This window comes from Pan troglodytes, chromosome 16 (genome assembly GCF_028858775.2).
Source record: "Pan troglodytes isolate AG18354 chromosome 16, NHGRI_mPanTro3-v2.0_pri, whole genome shotgun sequence".
NCBI classification, from domain to species: domain Eukaryota; kingdom Metazoa; phylum Chordata; class Mammalia; order Primates; family Hominidae; genus Pan; species Pan troglodytes.
This window is the reverse complement of record NC_072414.2, coordinates 52,373,239-52,396,283: the sequence shown is the minus strand read 5'-3', so window position 1 is coordinate 52,396,283 and position 23,045 is coordinate 52,373,239. Positions and strand designations below refer to the sequence as shown.

Below are 23,045 nucleotides of genomic sequence, written 5' to 3'. Positions count from 1 at the left end.
TTTGCATTCACAAATCAGTCTCCCCAGGTTCTGTTTACACAGAGGAAGAGAAAGACTGGCTAGTTTAGTAGTCCATCCCAACCCAAGGCAGACCATCTCTGAGGTTTAGTTTTTACAGTCGTAAGATGGGAATTGCATCTGTTTGCAGAAACTACTCTAATACCGTCAGAGGAAATGGTCCGAGGAGTAGAAATTAGCATAATGAATCGCTGTGCTTCAGAGTAAAGGAAAGCCTCTTCATAAAGACTTTTTGTTGTACTTTTTTTTCCAGCTTCCTTCAAAATGTCTACTGTTCACGAAATCCTGTGCAAGCTCAGCTTGGAGGGTGATGTAAGTATATCACTTTCACTTTATATAATTTTTGCAACTTGGACATCTCTCTGGATAACCATGTTACTCTCTATCCTTGTACATCTAAGGAAGATGGGGACAATTCAGACAGTCATCATTTGGTTCTCCTCTTTCTCAATACTTCAGCTGTTCCTAGTAGTTCAATTTGAAGGAAATATCATGGCACTGGAAACTTTTCTTGTCCTCACATTAAAATTGGACAGAATTAGTGACACTGGAATGGCTGGGATTTTATTCTGCCATACTTAGCATGTCATTGGTAATAATTGTTATGATGGTACATGACTTTTAATGTCATGTCCTGGGATTTTATTACTGGTTGGCATAAGCCACAGCCATATCAAAAATAATTCTGCATCTTTTGGGTTTCTTACAGTGTCCAGGAAGTTATTCCAGATGAAGACTTATACTTTTATTTTATTTATTCATTTATTTATTTTTTGAGATGGAGTCTCACTCTGTTGCCAGGCTGGAGTGCAGTGGCGTGATCTCGGCTCACTGCAACCTCCGCCTCCTGGGTTCAAGCGATTCTCCTGCCTCAGCCTCCCGAGTAGCTGGGACTACAGGCATGCACCACTACACCCAGCTAATTTTTGTATTTTTATTTGAGACCGGGTTTCACCATGTTGGCCAGGATGGTTTTGATCTCTTGACTTCGTGATCTGCCTGCCTTGGCCTCCCAAAGTGCTGGGATTACAGGTGGGAGCCACCATGCCTGGCTCGAGGACCTATACTTTAAAAAATTTCACACCTGGAAAATATTTTCTCTAAAAAAGCTAGGATATTTCTTTTAAAAAACCAAGAATATAATGAAATTATTATAATTCATCTGTTTCCTTTTTTTCTGTGGCTATTAGGGAATTTAGAACTAAACTGAATTTTCTTTCATAGGAAATATGTGAACCTAGAAATTCTGTTGCATTTGTTTCTTTTTTTTACAATTAAAAAATTTAAGCTATATGTGAAGTTAAAATTATTTCAAATACTTTTAGAATCAAGTGGAATATAAATTATGAATATGTAAAATAGCTAATGATACTATACATCTTCCAGGTCATCTTGGCAGAAATGGCTTTTACGCAAACTCAGCACTGATACTGGTTTGTAGCCATATCCGACAGATCTTTCAAAATATTTTTTGATTGAAATTAAAATGCAATGAATCACTCAACAGAGGGTTGACAGTGACTTGGGTCACATGGTGCAAGACCCTTTGTATTGTTCATGGTACTTGCCATCAAAATGTTCAAATTAATGGAGCCTGTGAAAGCGCAGGTTGTATGGAGTATAAAGCCTATAGAGTTTTTTAAAAATCTTTTTTCTTCTTGAAACGTGTGCATGCTGTTTTTGGGAACAATACAAACTGCATGTTGAGGTCAGACAAATTCAGGTGCTAAATAATTTGTTTCTCTAATGGACTTAGATTGTATTTGCTATCAGGTTTTATAAGAGGGCTTTTTGTGTAGCCTCTGAAGTTACTCTAGTATATTTGTTATGTGTGGAGAGGTGGGGCAGAAATAGAAAATGTCACATGTTCCCCATTATTTTAAGGAAAGAAAAGATAACTTTGTCTCACTAATTTCATTTCAGACAAGTGGATTTTATAGGTAATAGGTTCAATTCTCGATTTAATTTCATTTCCAGAGACACTATAAAATGACACAAAACTTTTCCCCCTCACTGTTGTTTTTGGAACAAGACGACATATCTCCTGGTAAATGCAGTCATACATGATATGGCTCAATGCCTGGACTGCCTGCCTTGTAAATAACTGATGGCACTCTTAATAAATGGGAAAATGTTTTTCCTTAGATTTCATCCACATTTTATAGCTACCATAGCAAACACACTGAGTATTTCAAAATAGCACTTTGCCTTTTTCCTGAATGTGTGCTCCGTGTCATCAAGTTCATCTTACTGGAAAGTTTAAGTGGTAAAATTAGATGGAACATACTTTGATAATGCATTGCATGTCAGGTTATAAATATGAACTGGATTTAATATTTGGCCAAGATAGTCCTCACAAGTGCATTTGGAAACATTTGTCAAATGCTGAACTTAGATTTCTGGCCTCTCCTGGGAGTCGTCCAGATACAGGAAGGCATCTTAGATGCTCACCTATACAGTCTCTGTGCTAATAAAATGGAATGGCGTGGGTGCTGGGTGGTTTATAATGTGATGCCTGTGGGTGGAGAAGTAACTCATGGATCTTGGCCTTTTCACTCTTCACAGAAACTGCGCCAAGGCCAAGTCATCACATTATATGGGCATTATGTGCTGGGGGGGTTGGGGTGGGTTGCAGGATGGGAGCCTTGATGTTGAGGATGGGCAGTGATGCTGCCTCCACCAGCCATCAGCCAACCACAACCACAATGTACATCCTCTTTGTCTGCCCTTAGCTTTGGGACTGGGTAGCAGGGAGAGGGAAAACTATAAGAGCATTTCAAAGAAGGAGGGAAGTTAATACCTTGAAAGGAGAACTGACGTAGAAGCACGCCATTGTCCTTACCTCAGTCTGGAATGGGAGATTCCCATCTGTCAGATCAGGAAGGATAATGAGCTTTGAAAAGCACTGAAAGGCCGGGCGTGGTGGCTCACGCCTGTAATCCCAGCACTTTGGGAGGCCAAGATGGGAGGATCACTAGAGCCCAGGAGTTCAAGAGCAGCCTGGGCAACACGGCGAAATCCTGTCTCTACAAAAAATAAGAAAAAATTAGCCCGGTGTGGTGGCAGGTGCCTGTAATCCCAGATACTCAGGAGGCTGATGTGGGAGGATCATCTGAGCCCAGGAGGTTGAGGCTGCACTGAGCCATGATCACACCATTGCATTCCAGCATGGGCAACAGAGTGAGACCCTACCTAAGAAAAGAAAGAAAAGAAAAGAAAAGCATTGGGAAAGGAAGAGGGTATGGTTTAAAAGGCAATAAGAAATCTTAGGAAGAGTGGAGCGTGGTAGGCACAAGGGATGGTGTTAAAGGCAGAGGGAAGGATACAGAGGAGAGGGGGGGAAACACAAGGAGGATGTGGGCCGTCTGGCCAGACCACCTTGGTGCCACAGTGGTGACCAAAGTAAAGAGGTGGGAGAAGCTGCTTCCCTCATTTATCTGAATTGTAAGCTCAGCAACACTGGCCCAGTAGAAATTCATGTACCTGTAGCAGAAACTTGGCTAAACACCCTTGTCATTGAGGCATTTCCACATTTTCAGCTTATTTCGAATTGTTGCCAGCCCAGTTTAATGGTCTTCAGAGCCGTCCTGAGTAAATGCTGGCTTCAGGTCTCCAGCTTTGCATTGTCTACTTTTGATCTCTCACTAAAAGTAGGATGAAAAGTTGAAATTGAGACAGCATATTCTAAACTAGCTGAGCCTTTGAAGAATTCTTATTAGAAAAAATGAAATTGCTTGCGTGAAGTGTGATGGTGTGTTAATACCTACGTAGTTACCTGGTATGAGAATGATCTGAATTGTTAAAAGAAACAATAGGAAAACATATTAGGAATTGTTATTTCAACAAGAGGATTTTAAATGTGTGTCATTTGAATATGTTTATCTTTTAACCTCAGCACTCTACACCCCCAAGCGCATATGGGTCTGTCAAAGCCTATACTAACTTTGATGCTGAGCGGGATGCTTTGAACATTGAAACAGCCATCAAGACCAAAGGTAGGTGATACATTTGTTCTCTTCTTGTCAGGGTCTTACTGAGACATTTTTGGTTGTCTCTTTATTCTCCCTCAAATCGCCATACATTGGCGATTTGAAATTGTCATCGAGCTTTAATGGAGTGGATCCAGACCTAGCTCAACCCATGCCTCCTTTCCTTCCTTCCCTCCCTCCTTTCTTTTTCCTTTTCTCCTTCCCTCCCTTCTCCCTTTCTTCCTTCTCTCCCTCTTTCTCTTTCTCCCTTCTTCCTGCTCTTCCTTCCTTCCTCCCTCCCTCCCTCCCTTCCCTCCCTTCTTTCCTTTCCTCCCTCCCTTCCATTCTTTCCTCCCCCACCCCCCGTTTCTTCTCTTTGGAGAGATGTACAACATGAGATAGTATTTTAACCAAGTAATGGTTAAAAGGAATCAGTCTGGGAGCCAGATCTGGTCCTATGGGTATGCTTTTGGGTGCAGCTCTTCACTTTGAGGCTTCAGTCCCTCTTCTGCAAGGAAGAAGTTGGTCATAGTGGTCCCTAAGGGCATTTTTTGTTCCAAGTCCCCTTTAATTTAATTACATTTGCTGGAAAAATGCTGGGAAAATCTTACTGCATAGCTCTTAGATTGATCTAGAGAGTGAAAAATTCAGACTTTTTTTGTTTTGTTTTGTTTTTAAATCCCTGTAAGTTCTGCTGCTCCTTAGGCCTGGAGCTGGAATTAGAAGAGCTGTCAGAATGAGTGTATTTCCTCAAGTTCTAGGATGAGTAAGAGGAGACCAGGAGGCGTAAAAGCCTTCCTCTTGAAATAAAGCAAATAAAGTGCTAATTGGTTAGGGTTGAGCAAGAGCTTCTTATGGTCATTATATTGTTTTCTGGGTCTACAAAATAGGATGTTCAGACTTTCTGGGCTTATATTAATTAAGCAATCCTTGGGGTTGTCCCATCCCCTGAATCCCTGAAAAATATTGCAGCTCTTGTGGTGACTTTTGTGATTCTCCACTTTTCCCCCCTTGGATAAAGCACTTCCTTTCACCATGAGGCCAGATTGGGATGCAGACGTGACCCAGCACAATTAGAGCTGCTGCTGGTTCGTGCCCCTGGTGAAGAGCCATGTCACATTTTTCTCTTCTATGTACAGCGTTTTAACTTACTGACACACTTATATAGTTCACATACGGTTCGTTGAAAGACTGAGAAACCTCAACCAGGGTGACCTGGGAACCTATAACTAGGATGACGTCCTGGTTTATGCCTGCGTATTTACTAATAGTGCACCTTTCACTCTCAGAACTGTCTTATTTTGGAGGATACATTACATGGTCACCTTTCCTAAAACCTTGTAGAATCTGGTGACCTTGTTTCCAGAGACAGGAAGTAGAGTAGAAAAATCCACTTAACGTTCTATGGTTCTAACAAGATGTGAGGATTTATTTGCATCATCTGCCTTGGGGAAGCCTTATGTTCTGCAGTTGCTGTGGACCACCCCCCAGATGATTGTCTGCACAGCTGAGGGCAGAATAATGAAGCATCCAAATTAGACCTTTAAAAAAAAAAATCTTTTTTTTTTTTTTTTTTTTTGAGATGGAGTTTCACTCTTGTTGCCCAGGCTGGAGTGCAAGGGCATCATCTCGGCTCGCTACAACCTCCACCTCCCAGGTTCAAGCGATTCTCCTGCCTCAGCCTCCCTAATAGCTGGAATTACAGGCACACACCACCATGCCCAGCTAATTTTCTGCTTTTAGTAGAGACAGGGTTTCTCCATGTTGGTCAGCCTGGTCTCGAACTCCCTCACCTCTGGTGATCCGCCCGCCTTGGCCTCCCAAAGTGCTGGGAGTACAGGTATGAGCCATCTCACCCAGCCCAATCTTTTTTCTTTCTTTCTTTTTTTTTTGGTGCATTTAAATGACCATTCTTGCCAAAAGTTACTAATCAGAAAATTAAACTAAAATCTGCAGGGCTTATTTCACTACAGCCAGTTCCAGTCAGTGGAGCATAGTGGATGAGAGCGTGTGTGAGCCCAGGTTCAAATGCTGGCTCCACAACTCACTCATTAGCCACCCGACTCGGGGAAAACACGGAACTTTGCTAAGATTGAGTTTCCTTGCCTATAAAGGGGTGCTAATGAAAGTTCCCACCTCACGGGATTCTTGTAAAGTATGAAGCATTTAGCACGATGCCTGGCATATAGATGGTACTCAAAATATGTTACCTTAAAATACACACACGTACAAGCACATGCACACACACATGCACATACACATCCATGTGGTTTGCTTTCCTAAAACCCATCCTATTTCACTATTTGGATGTGCCTAGATTCATGTGGTTTCCGAGCATGTCATTGCAGCAGCCCTAAGTTTAGCAGTTAACTCATCTAGCAAAGATGGTGCTTTTCACAAGCATGGGACAAAGACTTCTTTTGTCCCTGCGTGAGAAAGCACTTAGTGCACTGGAATGTAAAGATTGCGCAAATGAACTCTGGTCACAGCTGAAACTCTCATGGTAATAAAAATACCTTCAGGCCTTTTGGAGTTAGTAGAAAAATACTGTAGTTTTTAGACAGAAATGTCTGGAGGGCTAAGATTTAGATTCCGACATTCCAGTTTGATCAAAAGCAGCTGACATTATAATCATTGCAACTATTTATAAAACGCTCATTGTGGGCAGATATTGCACCAGGCACTTCAGGAACATTCGTCTTAGATGAACTTCAAAGTAACCTCTGATGTAGTGTTCTGTCATCCCCAGGTCTTGGGTGATACAAGTCAGGATTAGTATGCCTGAGGTCTTTTGGCCTTGGATCAAACTGGGATTTGAACACACCTCTGTCCACCCCTAGGCCTGTGTTCTTAGGCACCATAATGTTGTAGCACCCACCTGTGAGGAATGGATTTTTTCATTGCCTTGAATTATTTTCAGGTATGAAAAACATTGTTCATCTGTGGTCTTACTGACTTCTGTTAAGTCTCATATTTGTGGTCTAGCTTTAGATTCTCCATCTCCTTTTTTTTCCCTCAGACTTAATGTTCAGTGAGTTTCACTTAGGTTCACTTTTTATTTATTTTATTTTTATTCGTTTATTTTTTTGAGATGGAGTTTCACTGTGTCACCCAGGCTGGAGTGCAGTGGCGTGATCTTGGCTCACTGCAACCTCTGCCTCCTGGGTTCAAGCAGTTCTCTGCCTCAGCCTCCCGAGTAGCTGGGATTACAGGTGTGCGCCACCACACCTGGCTAATTTTTGTATTTTTAGTAGAGACGGGGTTTCACCATCTTGGGCAGGCTGGTCTTGAACTCCTGACCTCGTGATCCACCCGCTTTGGCCTCCCAAAGTGCTGGGATTATAGGCGTGAGCCACCGCGCCTGGCCTATTTATTTATTTACTTATTTATATATATATTTTAAGACAGAGTCTTGCTGTGTCACCAGGCTGGAGTGCAGTGGCACAATCTCGGCTCACTGCAACCTCTGCTTCCTGGGTTCAAGCTATTCTCATGCCTCAGCCTCCCAAGTAGCTGGGACTATAGGCATGTGCCACCATGCCTGGCTAATTTTTGTATTTTTAGTAGAGACGGGGTTTTGCCATCTTGGCCAGGCTGATCTCGAACTCCTGGCCTCAAGTGATCCGCTGACCTCAGCCTCCCAAAGTGCTGGGATTACAGGTATGAGACACCGCACCCAGCCTACTTATTTATTTTTGATGCTTAGTGATTTTAGAGAGTAAGTAGGTTTTGCAAGTGCATTGGTCCTTTAAAATAATTTCTAGATTGTTGGCATTATTAAAACCCTAAATCCTTTTAGGAACTATTGCGAAGAAAGAATATGATATTCATAAGAGCTCAGTGCTAATATTAGCATTGGTTATGGTAGTGAAAGACCAGATAAATCTTTTAGTTGGGAAGTATGTCTTGAGGTATACTTCCTTATAATCATTAAGTAAATAAGTAAAACTATATTACATAGATAATGTGTAACTCTCTGTATTACATAGAATGTCTGCAGAATGTAGATAGGAAAAATAAAGTTTGTCAATAATTTTCAACATCTTTATTGAGATACAGTTAATCTGCCATACGATTTGCCTATATAAAGTGTACAGTTCAGTGTGTTTAGTAGTGTATTTGCAGAGTTGTGCAGTCATCACCACAGTAACTTCCCTAACACTCATTTTAACATCCATTCACCTTAAATGTGTCAGTTGCATCAAGAAATAGAAATGGGATGGTATATGCTATGTGATCACAACCACAACCATTTTTTTTTCTTTTTGAGGCGGAGTCTCACTCTGTTGCCCAGGCTGGAGTGCAGTGGCATGATCTTGACTCACTGCAACCTCTGCCTCCTGGCAGAACCCTCCTGGGTTCAAGCAATTCTCCTGTTTCAGCCTCTTGAGTAGCTGGGACCACAGGCATGCACCACCACACCTGGCTAATTTTTGTATTTTTAGTAGAGACAGGGTTTCACCATGTTGGCCAGGCTCGTCTCGAACTCCTGACCTCATGTGATCCACCTGTCTTGGCCTCCCAAAGTGCTGGGATTACAGGTGTGAAAGCATAGGCTTGGCCTATGATTTCTTTTAATCAAAAAAGAAAAAATAAAAGGCATTAGCAATGGAAACAGTCGTACGTCACTTCATGGTCCTTCCTTTACTGCACTTTGTAGATATTGTGGTTTTTGCAAATTGAAGATTTGTGGCAATGCTATTCACTTTGTCTCTGTGCCAGCATTTTTTAGAAATAAAAGTATTTTTTAAATTTAGATATGTGTTTTTTAGACATAATGCTATTACACACTTAATATAGTATAATCACACTTTCATATGCATTGGGAAACCAAATTGTGTGACTTGCATTATTGCTATATTTGCTTTATTGTGATGGTCTGGAACCGAACCAGTAGTATCTCTGAGGTATGCCTGTATATGGAATTGTGGGCAATTGCTCCTTTTCCTTTCTTGGGCTTTCAGTATATTCTGTATTTCTGTATTTTGCAAATTTTCTATGATGACTTGTATTACTTTCATAGTGGACGGCAGTAAACTTAATTAAAAACAAAAATGAAGTCATTAGTTGGAAAGGATAACAACCCTTTTGTTCCTTCCTCCTTCTCCTTGATATTATTAGATACCGGATAACTAAAACCACTTAAAAATGAGCTAATTAAGATCTTACCTTCTTTTTTTAGAATGCCTTTTACCTTAAGTGTAATTAAGAAGCTTACACCACACCTTGGCCCCACTCCCACCTCTAACCCTTCATCGGGAAGAGACAATACTAAGTAGTTGGTGTTTCCTTGACATCAAAGGACACGGTATAAACCTCAAGTATTGATAGAAACAAAAGCCAAAGGACCATGTGACGATGACTGGCCCTCTTTCTCTCCTAGACGGGGGTAGCCGTGTGTACACACGTGTGTGTGAGTGTGCCGGGACGTTACCCACTCCATGTAATGTTCCATTGATTTCCCTGTGGTCTGTGTGCTCTCAGGAAGAAGAGCTGGGAGCAGGCCACCTTGGAGGAGGCTTAATCAGCTGCTGTCGAGTACATGGATGGTGCACAGGAGCAGGCCTGGAGTGGGATGATGGCGAGGAGGGTAGAGCTGGTCAGAGACCTGTTTGGGGGCACTGCCTGCCATGGCCAGGGCATGGCTGCAGGAGTCACGAAGGCTGTTCTCACAGATGAACTGTCAGTCACACCTGCTCTTCTTGGTTTAGCTCCTCACTTGCAGCCCTCTGTTAGAGGAGAGAGGCTACTTTTCCCGGCCAGTCTGCCTCCTGGCCCCCTCGAGAGAATATATTTCTAATTGCTATGCTCAACTGAATGAATATACCTCCAGGTGTGCAGACAAAACCAAAAATACCTGTCTGGCTCACTTTCCAGTGCTTGGGAGGCAGCTCTTATTCACCCCTTCCCCTAACTCTTGTCACCCCTCTCCTGTGAGCTGTTATGGCATCTGTCGTCTTCTTCTTTTTTTTTTTTTTGAGACAGAGTTTTGCTCTTGTTGCCCAGGCTGGAGTGCAATGCACAATGTCGGCTCACTGCAACCTCCACCTCCCGGGTTCAAGAGATTCTCCTACCTCAGCCTCCCGAGTAGCTGGGATTACAGGCATGTGCCACCATGCCCGGCTAATTTTTTTTTTTGCATTTTTAGTAGAGATGGGGTTTCTCCATGTTGGTCAGGCTGGTCTTGAGCTCCTGACTTCAGGTGATCCGCCTGCCTCAGCCTCCCAAAGTGCTGGGATTACGGGTGTGAGCCACTGCGCCTGGCCTATGGCATCTGTCTTCTAAGGGACCTCCCTGCTTCAGCCTTTACAGAGTATCTTTCTAGCCTCATCTCTGGCTCTGTTCACGGCCCTCTACAGAGCATGCCTCTGCCTTTGTTCTTTGAGGAACGTGTAGCCTCCTTCCTCCCCACCTCAAACATCCGCGCAGTTCCCATTCACCTCTCAGCCTGGGCCAGTGCACAGCATCAACAAGCTTTCTCTGAGAAGGCAGAACCAGCTATTTCTTGGTCTGTGTTCTCATCATACTCTACATACTCGTTTATTGTGCTTATGAGAAGCGGGGAGAAGCACAATACTGCCAAAATCAAAATAAGTCTGCTTTGTTTCTAGTTTGAAGGGATCTCAGTATTTTTTGCCTGTGCTGCCTAAACCAAATGCAGGATTGTTTTATGTATGCTCCGTCCTGAGGTAGACTATGCAATGACTTACCTTAATTTATGTCTGGTTAGAAACTGAGTAAAGTCATGCAAAAGTAGTAATACTGCTTAATTAACAAGAGGTTGCTGAGACTTAATCTGTAGGAGTCTCTTGGTTTAGATTGGCCTTGGGTTAAATATATACTGTGGCGTGTACAACACAGCTGTGAATGGTTTACCATATGGGTCCAAATAACTAGAAAGGAAAGTCAGCTAAATTAGAAAAGGATGAATCTAGACTCCAGAAAATAGATTGTAATTAGCAGCAGCACAACCCCAGAGTTAGTGTAAGTGCCAATAAACTGGTACAGCTTTGGTCTCTCTCTGGAAGGGGAGGGTAATGAATTACCCTATTATTATTGCCAGTTTTGATTTTAGCAGTATTTGTGTTCTCCGGAAGGGATGCAAAAGTGGGTGATTTTTTTCCCCCTTTCTCAGAAGCGCAAGTATAGAAGCATAACTGCACGAAGTTTTGCACTTATTTTTTTCTTATACTTTAAAAATAGAACTGCTTAAGATTTCTGTGGCCAAAAGACTAACATCCCATGCCACTGCAGAACAAGCCAGGATGGATATTTTTGGTTTCACCTGCACACCAGGTATATTCATTTGGCTGAGCAGAACAATTAGAAATATATTCTCTTGAGGGTGCCAGGAGGCAGACTGGCTGGGAAAAGTAGCCTCTCTCCTCTAACAGAGGGCTGCAAGTGAGGAGCTAAACCAACAAGAGCAGGTCTGAGTGTGAGCTCTTCTGTGACTCATGTAGCCTAGGGCCTTCTCACCCTCCTGGAAGGGAACGGGAGGGAACGGACCCTTCCCAGTTGCTGAGGCCTTTCTCTCTGTGTTCAAGTTTACTTTAGACTGACTTCTCATCTTACAGCAGTGCTGGGAACAAAGAGGCCAGTGCTGAGTCACAGCCACCCTGTGACTCTGCCAGCACAGATTTTCTTTGTAGTGATATTTGTCTATGTAGCTATGTAGGTGCCAGACCTGAGCCACGTAGCTATCAAACACTTGAAAAGGAGTCCCTGGTGCCTTTCTAATTGTAAGCATCAGCTTTCATCACCTGCCTCTCTTCAGCTCTTTCTTTTTTTAAAAAACGGTTAGCTCTTTTCCCTGAGGAAATCCAAATACCAGTTTCACCCAGGGACAATGGCAGTAACCAGATTCTAATCTGGTGTCAGCAACGCCAAGAAAGTTCTCCACTATCAAGTGAGTTAAGGGTGGCTGCGTTGGTTTCTCTCGCATCTGTTCACATTTTTAAATTTTCTGTCCCATGAGGCTGACAGAGTAGCAGAGCACAATACAGGGCTTGCATTTTATGCATGTTCCTTCACTGACGATTTGATTTGAATCTTGAGCAGTGGTGTACTTTGTGTTTTCCTGCTGGTCTTGTAGCTTGTTTCAGAAATATAATTCTGCATGGAAGGCAGACAAGGTTCTAGATTATTAAAGCAGCCGGTGAGATTACCAAGTCGATTATACCTTAAATCCTTTCTAAGGAACTCAGCTGAAGTGAGATCAAAGCAGAATGGAAATAGAAGAAATCTGATTTTTGGACCAAAACCACTTCTTAGGCACTTAGCTAAACTACACTTTCCCCGAGTTGAGACTGTGTGCCCCAGCTGTGCCAGACTTGGGAGAGGCACCAAACTCCCCTGCCTCATTTCACCCTGTGCAATGCCTACTTTCTCTCCCATCTCTTGGCAGCTGCCAGAGTTTGTCATGTAACTGGACTACTCATCCATGTGTGCCAATGGCAAAAATGTTCTCTATCTTTCTTTGCCCCATATTTCACAGGCAGAAATTCAAATGCAGGCAGGGGCCAGGCTTGTGACAGAGAAGCTGAATGAAGGCAGTAGATGTGTTTCTAGTCGTTAACTCAGCCAGTGTTTTCTGCATCCTGGTAAAATAAGTATTATCATTATCTCTGTTCTATAGGGGTGAGATACCTAGGCCTAGGAAGGGAACTAATGTGCCCCAGGATCTCACAGGTCTGAGTCCCATGGAGTTTCCAAAGCACTATATTGTGGCTGCTACTTATCCAGAGGCCTCCCCTGGCATCTGTCAGCCTGCTGGGTGTCCTGTCTTGATGAGAGACGCTCTGGAGACACAGTGCTCGCTTGTGCTGGATGACCCAGAGGGGCAACTTTGACAGCAGGGGTTCCGGGCCAGCCAGCACCATGGCTGAAGGTGCTTTTGGGTAGTCCTATGGCTAGAGGGGAGCTTTTCTCTCCCTAAAAATCTCTCTCAGTAGATGGATGACTGGCTGGCCTAACAGGCTTGTTGGGAAGGACTTCCTCCCTTTGCTGAGTTATTCATGTCTCTCCTCAGAAGAGAGTCTTCTAGCTCTTTCTGCTGGAAAAAACCTCAACTGAGTTATCCCTTTAGTGGCCATACATTATTACCAGGTGGCAAATCATTATCTACAGATTACCAAATGTAAGTGCATTTGTATGTAAAAATTTCAGCCCAGTTCTCTACACGTGTTGACACATTATTGTCCCATATCCTTTGTAGGAGCTAGATGGTGGAGTGTGGTATGAAAAAGTATCAAAGTATAATTTTAAAAAGGTACAAACTTGACTCATAGGATAAACATATATTAAACATTTAATGCATTGAGGTAAGGCTGGTTCAGAGGGAATTTGAGATACTGGATGTTGGTAAGTGTTGAGAAAAGAATGTTGGAATGAGATTGTTGGGCCAGGCTAGGTGTGGTGGCTCTTGTCTGTAATCCCAGCACTTTGGGAGGGCCTGGGCAACAGAGGGAGACCTCATCTCTAAAAAACATTTTTAATAATTAGCTGGGTGTTGGTGGTGAGTGCCTGTGCTTCCAGCTACTCAGGAGGTTGAGGCAGGAGGATCATTTGGGCCCAGGAGGTCGAGGCTACAGTGAGCCATGGTTGTACCACTGTACTCCAGCCTGGTCAACAGAGTGAGACCCTGTTTAAAAAAAAAAAAAAAAAAAAAAAAAGGAAAGATTGTTGAGCTGAATACAAGACCATTAATGTCCTATAGGGCAGTGAAGCCACAACCTTTGGGGTTATCTTTTCTACTGGACCAAAATCTACAAGTTAACATGTAACCCCACAGAGTGTAGGCCCAAATCAGTAGTAAGTAGCACGTCAGGTAAGAGCAGGTCCCTTGAGCAGGAGTCTTTGGGCCTGTGAGATAGTGCTCCAGCACATACCTGGAGGATATGCTGTCTTCCTCTTGCTTTATTTTCAAGTTTTGCATAATTTTCTATCACAGGAGGCAGAGTTGCCCAGTGCAGTGAGCCAGGGTCTTTAGTCCTGGTTTGAATCTCAGCCCTGCAAGTGTCTTGCTTGTGTGACCTTGAGTGAGTCTCTGCCTTCTATGAGCATTGGTTTCCTCATTAGTACAACCGGGATGACAACGGCACCCACCTCAGATGGGTGTGGTGAGAAGTACGTGATAGAATATGGGCATCTGATAAAAATGCCTGGCACATAGTAGGTACTCAGTAAAAGGTTACTATTATTATTATTATTATTATTATTTTGAGATAGAGTTTCGCTCTTGTTGCCCAGGCTGGAGTGCAATGGCTCAGTCTTGGCTCACCTCAACCTCTGTCTCCCAGGTTCAAGTGATTCTCCAGCCTCAGCCTCCCGAGTAGCTGGGATTACAGGCATGTGCCACCAAGCCTGGCTAATTTTGTATTTTTAGTAGAGACGGGGTTTCTCCATGTTAGTGAGGCTGATCTCAAACTCCTGACCTCGTGGTCCGCCCACCTTGGCCTCCCAAAGTGCTGGGATTACAGGCGTGAGCTACCGCACCCGGCAAAAGGTTACTATTATTATAATAAATGAACTAAGTCCACGTGTACACACCCATAGCTCTGTGGCATTGTCCTCTCTTTGTGGCATGCCTCTGACCATCTGAGAAGATGATTTCTTCTCAGCTTTGATACTGGTATGCTCAGTAATCTTAGTCAAGTCGTGGTCTTCCCCATAATCTAGGTAAGGAGAGGATCTGGACAGTTTTCCTTTGTTTTCCAAGTCAACCCCCACTCTCCCGAGACCTTCATCAAACACAAATGAAATCCATTTTCTTTGTGCAGTCAGTGTGTCTCGGCAGATGTGAGTCAGCATCCTGTTCAGAACGGCTGTTGGTGCCTTGCCATGGACAATAAAGACACACATTTTCCATGGAATGCCAGGCGCTTGAGCTGACTTGGGGTTTCCACCCGCAGAGAGGAGGAGGAAACTCCAGGAGGCTGATTTTGTGGTTTTGGATCCAGCCATCATTTTAAACTGCAAATATTCTCTGTGCTTGAAAAATACGGTGAATGATTTATGGGACCCAGGACCCCCAGGTTTCTACTGGCACCTTGCTGTCAGCAACACCTCCCCGTGGCATTCCCTTGGCAAAGCTGTTGCTTCGGATTGACTGGCATTTGGAACAGTGACTGACCTCTGGGGGGGGGGTGCCCACGATCCAGGTGTTGAAAATATTGTTGTAGTTAGCTAATTAGATTAGTTGGCTATTTTCGTTCAACGAGTAAATGCTTAAAGATTTCCTTGTGCTGTTTCTTATCAGGAGCCAAATACATTTGTGTCTTGGTTCCTCACCAATGTTGGAAAACTGTAACTTCTGTTAGTTTTGAAAAAAAATTGTAAAAAATCTGCCTGGATCACAGAATTCATGTTCTCACCCATATTCTGTGGGATCACCCTATCCACATCACTCTTCTTTGGGGAGAGCCTTTGCTTAGATGACTTTGTGATCACTCATATCAGACACACGAGGAAGAGGATGGAAAAGAAAGTGATATTCAGGTTTTCTGTTTCTTCTTTATGCCCTCGCCCCACCCACACAGTTTCTTTAGACCCTGTGCCCGTCCGCCCAGCAAACACTTCCTTAAGCACTGGAACACGAGAGGTCAGAGAGTATAAATCAAGGGAGGCAGAGCCCCATCTCCTGGGCCTCTGGCACTGTATTCAATTTAGAGCTTTTCTGGTGTCCTGGCACTGGTTGTGCATTGTTGATGGTGATTGTGCTGACATAGGTATTCGAGGTTCTGTCCGAGTCCTTCAGTTGCATCCTGGGTAGAAATGGTGAGTAACCGGATGACCCTTGCAGCCTCAACCTGTACTGAACAATTTTTCACAGGAATAAATGGCCTCACCAATTACAATAGCAGGGCAAGAGGAAGCAGCAGTGTTCTAAAGATAAGATGGTTCAATCCCATTTGCAGATGCATGTATTTGGTATTACAATATAGGACATGACTTAAGTGGCTTTGACTAGGCAGTTGATCCTGGCTCCATGATTTTTTCCTCTTTCCAGTTCAATTTGAAACATGCAGACAGTGGTAAGGGAGAAATAGCTGATGCAGGTGAGGTTCTTGGGCAGGGCGGTAGGAGGGGAATCTTCTGCTTGCAGAAACAGCCTCCATTTCATTTCTTTGTAGTTGGTGGCATTAGCACTTGTGCAATGCATTACGGCTGTTCACTTGTGAAGTCCCAGCATGTTAGATACTGCATCTCAGCTGGCTGTTTGCTTGGTAAATAATTTAGGTAAAATACATTTTGATTCCTTTAGACTATGGTTGTTGCTGCCTCCTAGGTAAGATTCAGGTTAACCACCCAGGCTCTTTGTGGGGATTTCCGATAATTGGATTAAATTCTATCTGTGCTGGCTGGACACTTAGCTGCTATGGAAAGAAGGGCAAAAAGCTGTGTCGTTGGCTAAGATGTGGGACTGCATTGCGGCTTGTAGAGTGAACTCTTTAGATGTTACTTCTTACCTGGGTTGTTTGGACAAAAGTAAGCACTTCTTTTCCTAAAATTGTAGTCGATCCTGTACCTCACAAAAGCAGTTGGTAGAAGTGACATAGAAGTCTTTTAGATAGGTAGATTTCTAGAGACATTTCCATTTCCCACCATGGTTATCCATTTCTGTTGGTGATTCTCAAATAAGGAATTACTAGGGAGTTTGTTGAAGTGCTGCTTCCTCGGTCCCAAGTTCTAGAGAGCCTTCCTTAGTAGTTCTCAGGTGCAGCCTAAGGGACTGTGTTTTTAATAAGTGCTTCATGTGATTTTAAATGCAAACACAGACTTTGCATTTGTTTTTAAGAGAGAATACTTTTTTATGGGTCACTGTTCTTGGTATGCCTTCAGGCCAGCGGCCCCTAGGTTGACTTCTGGAAGTATTAGAATTGAGGTTAGAGGATAGAATTGTATTTTGTGATGGTTCTTCAGTATTTTCAGTTGTGGGTAATAAAATTAAGTACAAGGCAAAACACGTTAATAAACAAGTGGTTGTCCTAATAGAAAGCTAGAGCCATAGAATTTTGAGAGACAGAGCAAGGGAGCAAAGGAGCAAGCGAACACGCATGTGTGGGTAGGCATGCATACACAGCAGCCCAGGCACACGTCCACTTTGTGGGTATTTTAGAGTCTTTGAATCAATCTCTTCTGCCCGTTCCTAAATGAAACAAAATATAAGTTAAAGCTTAATTATATCCATTAGTGTTTTGTGGAAGCAGAAGTGGGGGGTCATTGTTCAAGCCCCCTTCTTGTGCAGATATAGAAGCTGAGACCCCAGTAGGGCAAATGTTTACACACATAACACATACAGGGATGGGCTGCAGTCCCTCTGAGCTTTAGAGCCTCCACTTATGAAATAGAAAGAGAAATAGCTATCCCCTCTTGGTTGTTATGAGGATTAAATAACATAGCTTGTCTTACGATGTTTGGAAACTGAAGAGAATTATATAGATGTAATTCCTAATTACCATGCATACTGTGTTTTCTAACTGAAGTATTTAGAGTTATACAGGGACTCTCTTGAAGTGAAGTCACTAGTCGATTCTGGAGCAATGACTGCCTGCCACTCACTGGGTATTTAAAAAAACCCATTTCTGGTCATTATGGTGAACTTTGAAAGTACAGATAATTAAAAGAAAGATTATACATAATCCCATCACTCACATGATCACTATTAAAATTTTGATATAGAGACTTCTAGGTATTTTCTTATACGTGCATACACATTTTACAAAAATGAGAGTATACAGAGCATACTGCTTTGCAACCTTTTTTTTAACTTAACAGTACCTATATTGTGGATATTTTCCAACATTAATTAATACTTCTATGCCATCATTTTAAATGACTGCATAGTATCCCATTATATGGAAAAAAGAACATTTAATCAGCCTCTTATTGGACACAGGTGTTTTTCCTACTTTACTTTTCAATATTGTATACAATGCTGAAATAAGCATCTTTGAAGCTGAATCTCATATCCAGCAATTGGATTTCTATGTTTACCTTGGCTACTCTAAAAATGAGAGCTAAAGTTATAGATGCTACAGTTAAGACAGCAAGCATATTGGCATGGACTTGCTTTGAAATGAGCATATACATTTTAAAAAGTTATTTATTTTTATACCCAGAAATTCTAACTTTATACTTTTTGATCTAACACACTTGAGAATTCAAAATATTTCCTCTGTCAATCTGCTGTTTGTCTTTGTCTCAAGCGTTACAGTTTTGACCTTTCTGTTTCTTCAGGACTGCTCTGATTTTCTTCAGGCCAAGCCATTTGTAGTTTGCAAGTGACTTTGTAGGTTTAGCAACTCTACTCTCTCACCCAAGAGTTACCTATCCAGTTATGGCAAAGACTGTTTCTTTTATTAAACAAAGTTAATAATCAGTCAGGAGAGAGACTTTTCACATTCTGAATTTACAAACTGTGCTTTCTTAAGTTAAATGGCATGTTAGGAGTATTTCTGATATGAAATTGGAAACTTGCAGACACCAGAAGGCATTGCTTATCTTTGTAAATACACATGTTCCAATTAAAATAGGTACTAAAATATTTTGGTGGCACCTCAAAACTCCCAATTTAGATTTAATTTAGATTAAAACACTTACTCTTTTTAATAAAGTTATAAAATTGATTATTAAAATTGCCTATTGAAGATTAAAGGCAGTGGAACGTTTATTTTCCTTACAAAACAATTTTGTCTTCAATAAGTATGATTGTATTAATCAATTATGCTATTAAAATACAACTGCCATATTAAATCTGACTCATTTGTCATGACAGTTTTTATAATTATAGAAATTATACCTAGCTGCTTATATAGCCATAATCCTGCAATAAGTATAAATAATTATCTCTATTAATTCAGTTTGCAGTTACTCTCTATTAAATCCCGAGTTAAATGGCAATTTGGGGACCTTCATTTAAAATCCTACTAAATCTCTGTTGTTCCATCTGACTGCCAAAGCCCCACATATGCACCTCCTACTGTTGATTCCAGAAACCCATTTATGAATAAAATAGTTTTTAAACCACAAATATTTAAAAGGTCCATTTAAGCTTGAGGTTTGAGGCTCTCAAGAAAAAAGGAAAGAGAGTGTACACATTGGGTAGAGGCTGCTGACGAAAGAGATAGAACAAATCTTGGTGTCTGGGTATTTCAGTTTGGAGAACAGTATATAAACTTCAGTTTGAAAAACTCTGCTTGACACCTTCTATGTAAGCCCAAAATACTAGAGTATACTGAGTAACGATTAACAACTTGTATTTCCATAGGTGTGGATGAGGTCACCATTGTCAACATTTTGACCAACCGCAGCAATGCGCAGAGACAGGATATTGCCTTCGCCTACCAGAGAAGGACCAAAAAGGTACAGGCAATTCCAGGGATGGAGGGCATTTCTTGTTGAATTTTTGTTTCCTCAGACATTGCTTTTTCTTTTCATGAATTGTGGCTCTCATGCGCAAAAGACTTCTGGGACTCTTGGATATCTAAGATTTTCTTCTTAAATCCTTGTAAGAGTCACTGCACATGTGTGTGTGCATGTGTGCACGCACGCGTGCACCTCAGGTCATCAGGCATTAGGTTCTCATAAGGAGTGTACAACATAGATCCCTCGCGTGTGCAGTTCACGGTAGGGTTCGCGCTTCTGTGAGAATCCAATGCCACCGTTGATCTGAGAGGAGGCAGAGCGCAGATGGTCACGCTTGCTTTAGAGTGCTTGGGAGCTCCTGTGTAAGGACAGTACCCTCCCCCAACCCAGGCTACCTGGAGGGAGAGCTTCTGGGAATAGAAAGTTAGGAATAGGGAACAGCAACAATAACAACAACAGGCACCATTTATTGAGTGCTTACTTTGGGCCGGGCACTGTGCTCAGTTTTGTACATGTAGCAACTCATTTCATCTTTATGACTTCTGCTGGTTCTTGATAAGATGTTTCTAATTTAACTTTAGGATACTAGCCTCTACTGAGTGTTGATCCTAACAAGCTCCTCTCATTTTAAAAATATACGCTTGAATTCTTAAGCGTTTTGCAACGAGTGGGCTTAGTTGTTAGTTCATTTGGTCTGCAAAGCTATCTTCAACATGCCATGCTCCTACTATTTAAAGGGTCTTTGTGTGCTTTTTCCCTTTGCTTGTCCACTAGTGGTTAAGAAACAACCAGTGCGTGTTCGTCCTTTATTTTGTCAGTTGTAGGAAATTTTATTTTTAAGGACGTGCTGCTTTATTTTTAACTTCTTGCTATTAAAAGCTTTTGATTTATTCTTGGACAGTGCAGTAAGTGTGGCTTCCTGCAGCTCCCGTTTGACTTATGGCTTTCACTCGTAGCCACAGTGGAGGTGAGCTGGAAGGATTCTAGAAGAGACATTTTTGCCCTTGGGATTGACATGACCAGCAGGGTCCTGGGAGTTGCAGGTCAAGCCTTGCTACACTTCCATCCCCCGCACTCTAAACGGTTGGAAAGGACATAAATAGGAAAGCATTTGGCTTCTTTCATCTCAAGTGCATTAAAATTCTTCTTTCACTAGACGTGTATTAATCTTGTGTAGTGAGGCATAGAGGGGAGTGTTTTATTTCTCCAGCTTCCCAAAGGGGTCTGTGAGCTGGTAGAGCCAAGTTCCCAGTGGAGCAGAAGGCTCATCTCTGGACAGCATGCAAAAAATTTGATCTTTCAGCTGTCACAGAGTATGGTCTTGGAATACATTTGGGTGTGTACACACACACATAGAAGCCTGAAACTTTTTTTTTTTTTTGAGACAGGGTCTTGCTCTGTCACCCAGGCTTGATTGCAGTGGTGTGATTCGGCTTACTGCAACTTCTGCCATGTGGACTCAAATGATTCATCTCAGCCTCCCAAACTGCTGGGATTACAGTCATAAGCCACCACACCCAAAACCTAGATCTTGGTTTTAGATTAGATATATGGAGAACAAAGCTCCCACGTACCCTCTAGGAGGGAAGATATTACCAGAATTATGATGAGGTCCCAAGATCTCACAGGCTTTGCTGTGTGCTGGGGACAGCTCACCATCCTACTAATTCTTGACTCTCAGCCTTAGGCCAAGGAGAATTATGTATCTTTTATAAAAGATATGTAAACTACTTGAGATAGTTTCAAGTGAAACAATCGGCTGTTTGTGAAATAAAGAAGAAAATTTGTGAAATAAGGAAGATTTGTGCTGCAGAGTTCTTTAGGGATACGGGCTGCGGCTGCCCAGGTGATGAGCTTGAAGAACCTAGGCCCGGCTGGCAGAGTGGAGAGGAGCTGGGAGAGACAGCTGCTTTTACGATTCTTTCATGTTCTAGCAGACGCCAGATGCGAGGCTTCTCCTTACAGGGAAGGGTTATGTTTTATTTATCATACATTTCTGGAGTTTTTGTTTAGTTTTTGTTAAATGCAAAGCTCTGTGCTGGACATTGTGAGAAACAGGAAGTTGAACGCCCATAAGGAGTTTAGAATAGAAATGGAAGAAGTCAGTAGGTGCCCAAATGCTATTTGAGGTTTGAATAGAGAATGGGTAGAGGGGAGTGTCAAGGGTAGGCTAAGTTTGGAGTTACCTAACCTCAAAGTTCCAAACTGGGAGACTGGTGTTATAATTGGGAGCTATTGCTTTTACAGTCCCCTCCTAAGTGCCGTGTGTTCCCGGGACATTGGGAAGCAGGAGAAAATGGGTGGTGAAAGCCAGGTGGCTTCTAAGATCCATGTCAGTTCTAACACTTTTGACATCTACGAATGATTCAGGATGGTTGTCTCTGAAGCAGGCTGCAAATCACCTCTCGTAGCCTGCAAGTACCTGTAGGGGCTAAGCTTTGTAGATGCCACAGGTGCTCTTAGAAAGCAAGGAAAGAAAGAAGAGAGAGAAGAAAAAGAAAGAAGCAAAAAGAAGAACATTATTTCTGTAGGAGGCTTCCGTCATCAGCCATGATTTGTAGGAAGATTAGCTCGAGGAAGCATCGCTAAAAGCCACATTGAGTTGGGGTGTCTGTCTACATACATGGGTGCTGACCAGACGTCTGACAAATTTTTGTGTTCATGGTGACAGTGGATCCAACCCTTAAGAAATTACATGCAGCAGGGAATTCAAGGGGGCCGATTCGGGGGTGTTAGTTTCCTATCACTTCCATTAAACACCGTCGGAGTTTGGTGTGGACAAGGAGATATTTTCTCAGTATTAGATGAAGTGTTTTGCATAGGAAAGTTTCATGACCTCACTTCCAGCTGTGTTGGGGCCTCTGGTTCCTTCTGGTGACTTTGAGGAGCTGCCGCTGGAATGGCTGCCCCCACGTCTTTTACAGTATATCGGGAGGCCCCAAGATCTGCTTGCCAGGAGGCTGTCTGCTCAAACATCTCCTTCTTAGCAGGGGCCTTGATCTCGGAAAGCGTCCTGCCTTCCACGGAGTGTTACTGCTTTCAAGCATATTGCAAAGTGCCTGCACTCTCACAGCTTTCTTAGGAGTCACATACGACTCCAGTTTCCTTTTATTGACCGGGGAAGACGGCAAAATTAACTTGGATTTTAAGGAATTTCGTTGAAGCAAAGCCTGATGTTTATGTTTCTGAGATGTGGGTCTGTTGAAGGGAATGCAGTTGAGGGCGTTTGACCCAAGACTCCAGAGTGGTCAAAGACTCACAACCTGCTTCACAAAAAGATCCCTCTTACTTTTGTTTTACTCACTAGTTTTAAAGTAAAATAAATATTTTCCTTATGATTGCCTGTTATCTTGAAGGAACTTGCATCAGCACTGAAGTCAGCCTTATCTGGCCACCTGGAGACGGTGATTTTGGGCCTATTGAAGACACCTGCTCAGTATGACGCTTCTGAGCTAAAAGCTTCCATGAAGGTAAATGCGTGTGAGATGTCATCTCTGTCAAATCTGCTATTAATTTTGTGAATTACAGCTTTCTGAGTGTAATTTGGTGATTTTCAGTTTTGTTGAATTCTCATTTGGAACCATTTTTTAAAAATGAACTGAAGTTATATGTCTCAGGATTTGTACCAAAAATATTTCAATTACTTGTTTTAAGACTGTAAAGAAATTTCATGATGCTGAGAAGTCGGTT

At 42.4% G+C, this 23,045-nt stretch overlaps 1 protein-coding gene across 6 annotated transcripts in view; it reads left to right on the top strand.

The window, feature by feature from the left end:
• The window catches only part of ANXA2 (annexin A2), a 53,208-nt gene that overhangs the window by 16,356 nt on the left and 13,807 nt on the right, over positions 1 to 23,045 (top strand). For all 6 annotated transcript variants that reach the window (XM_054667621.1, XM_054667622.2, XM_054667618.1 and 3 more), the window contains 4 exons: positions 272 to 330; positions 3,914 to 4,013; positions 19,258 to 19,352; positions 22,712 to 22,825. In XM_054667621.1, the coding sequence (XP_054523596.1) occupies positions 283 to 330; positions 3,914 to 4,013; positions 19,258 to 19,352; positions 22,712 to 22,825 (357 nt within the window). In that variant the 5' untranslated portion in view covers positions 272 to 282. The remainder of the gene's footprint in view (positions 1 to 271; positions 331 to 3,913; positions 4,014 to 19,257; positions 19,353 to 22,711; positions 22,826 to 23,045) is intronic.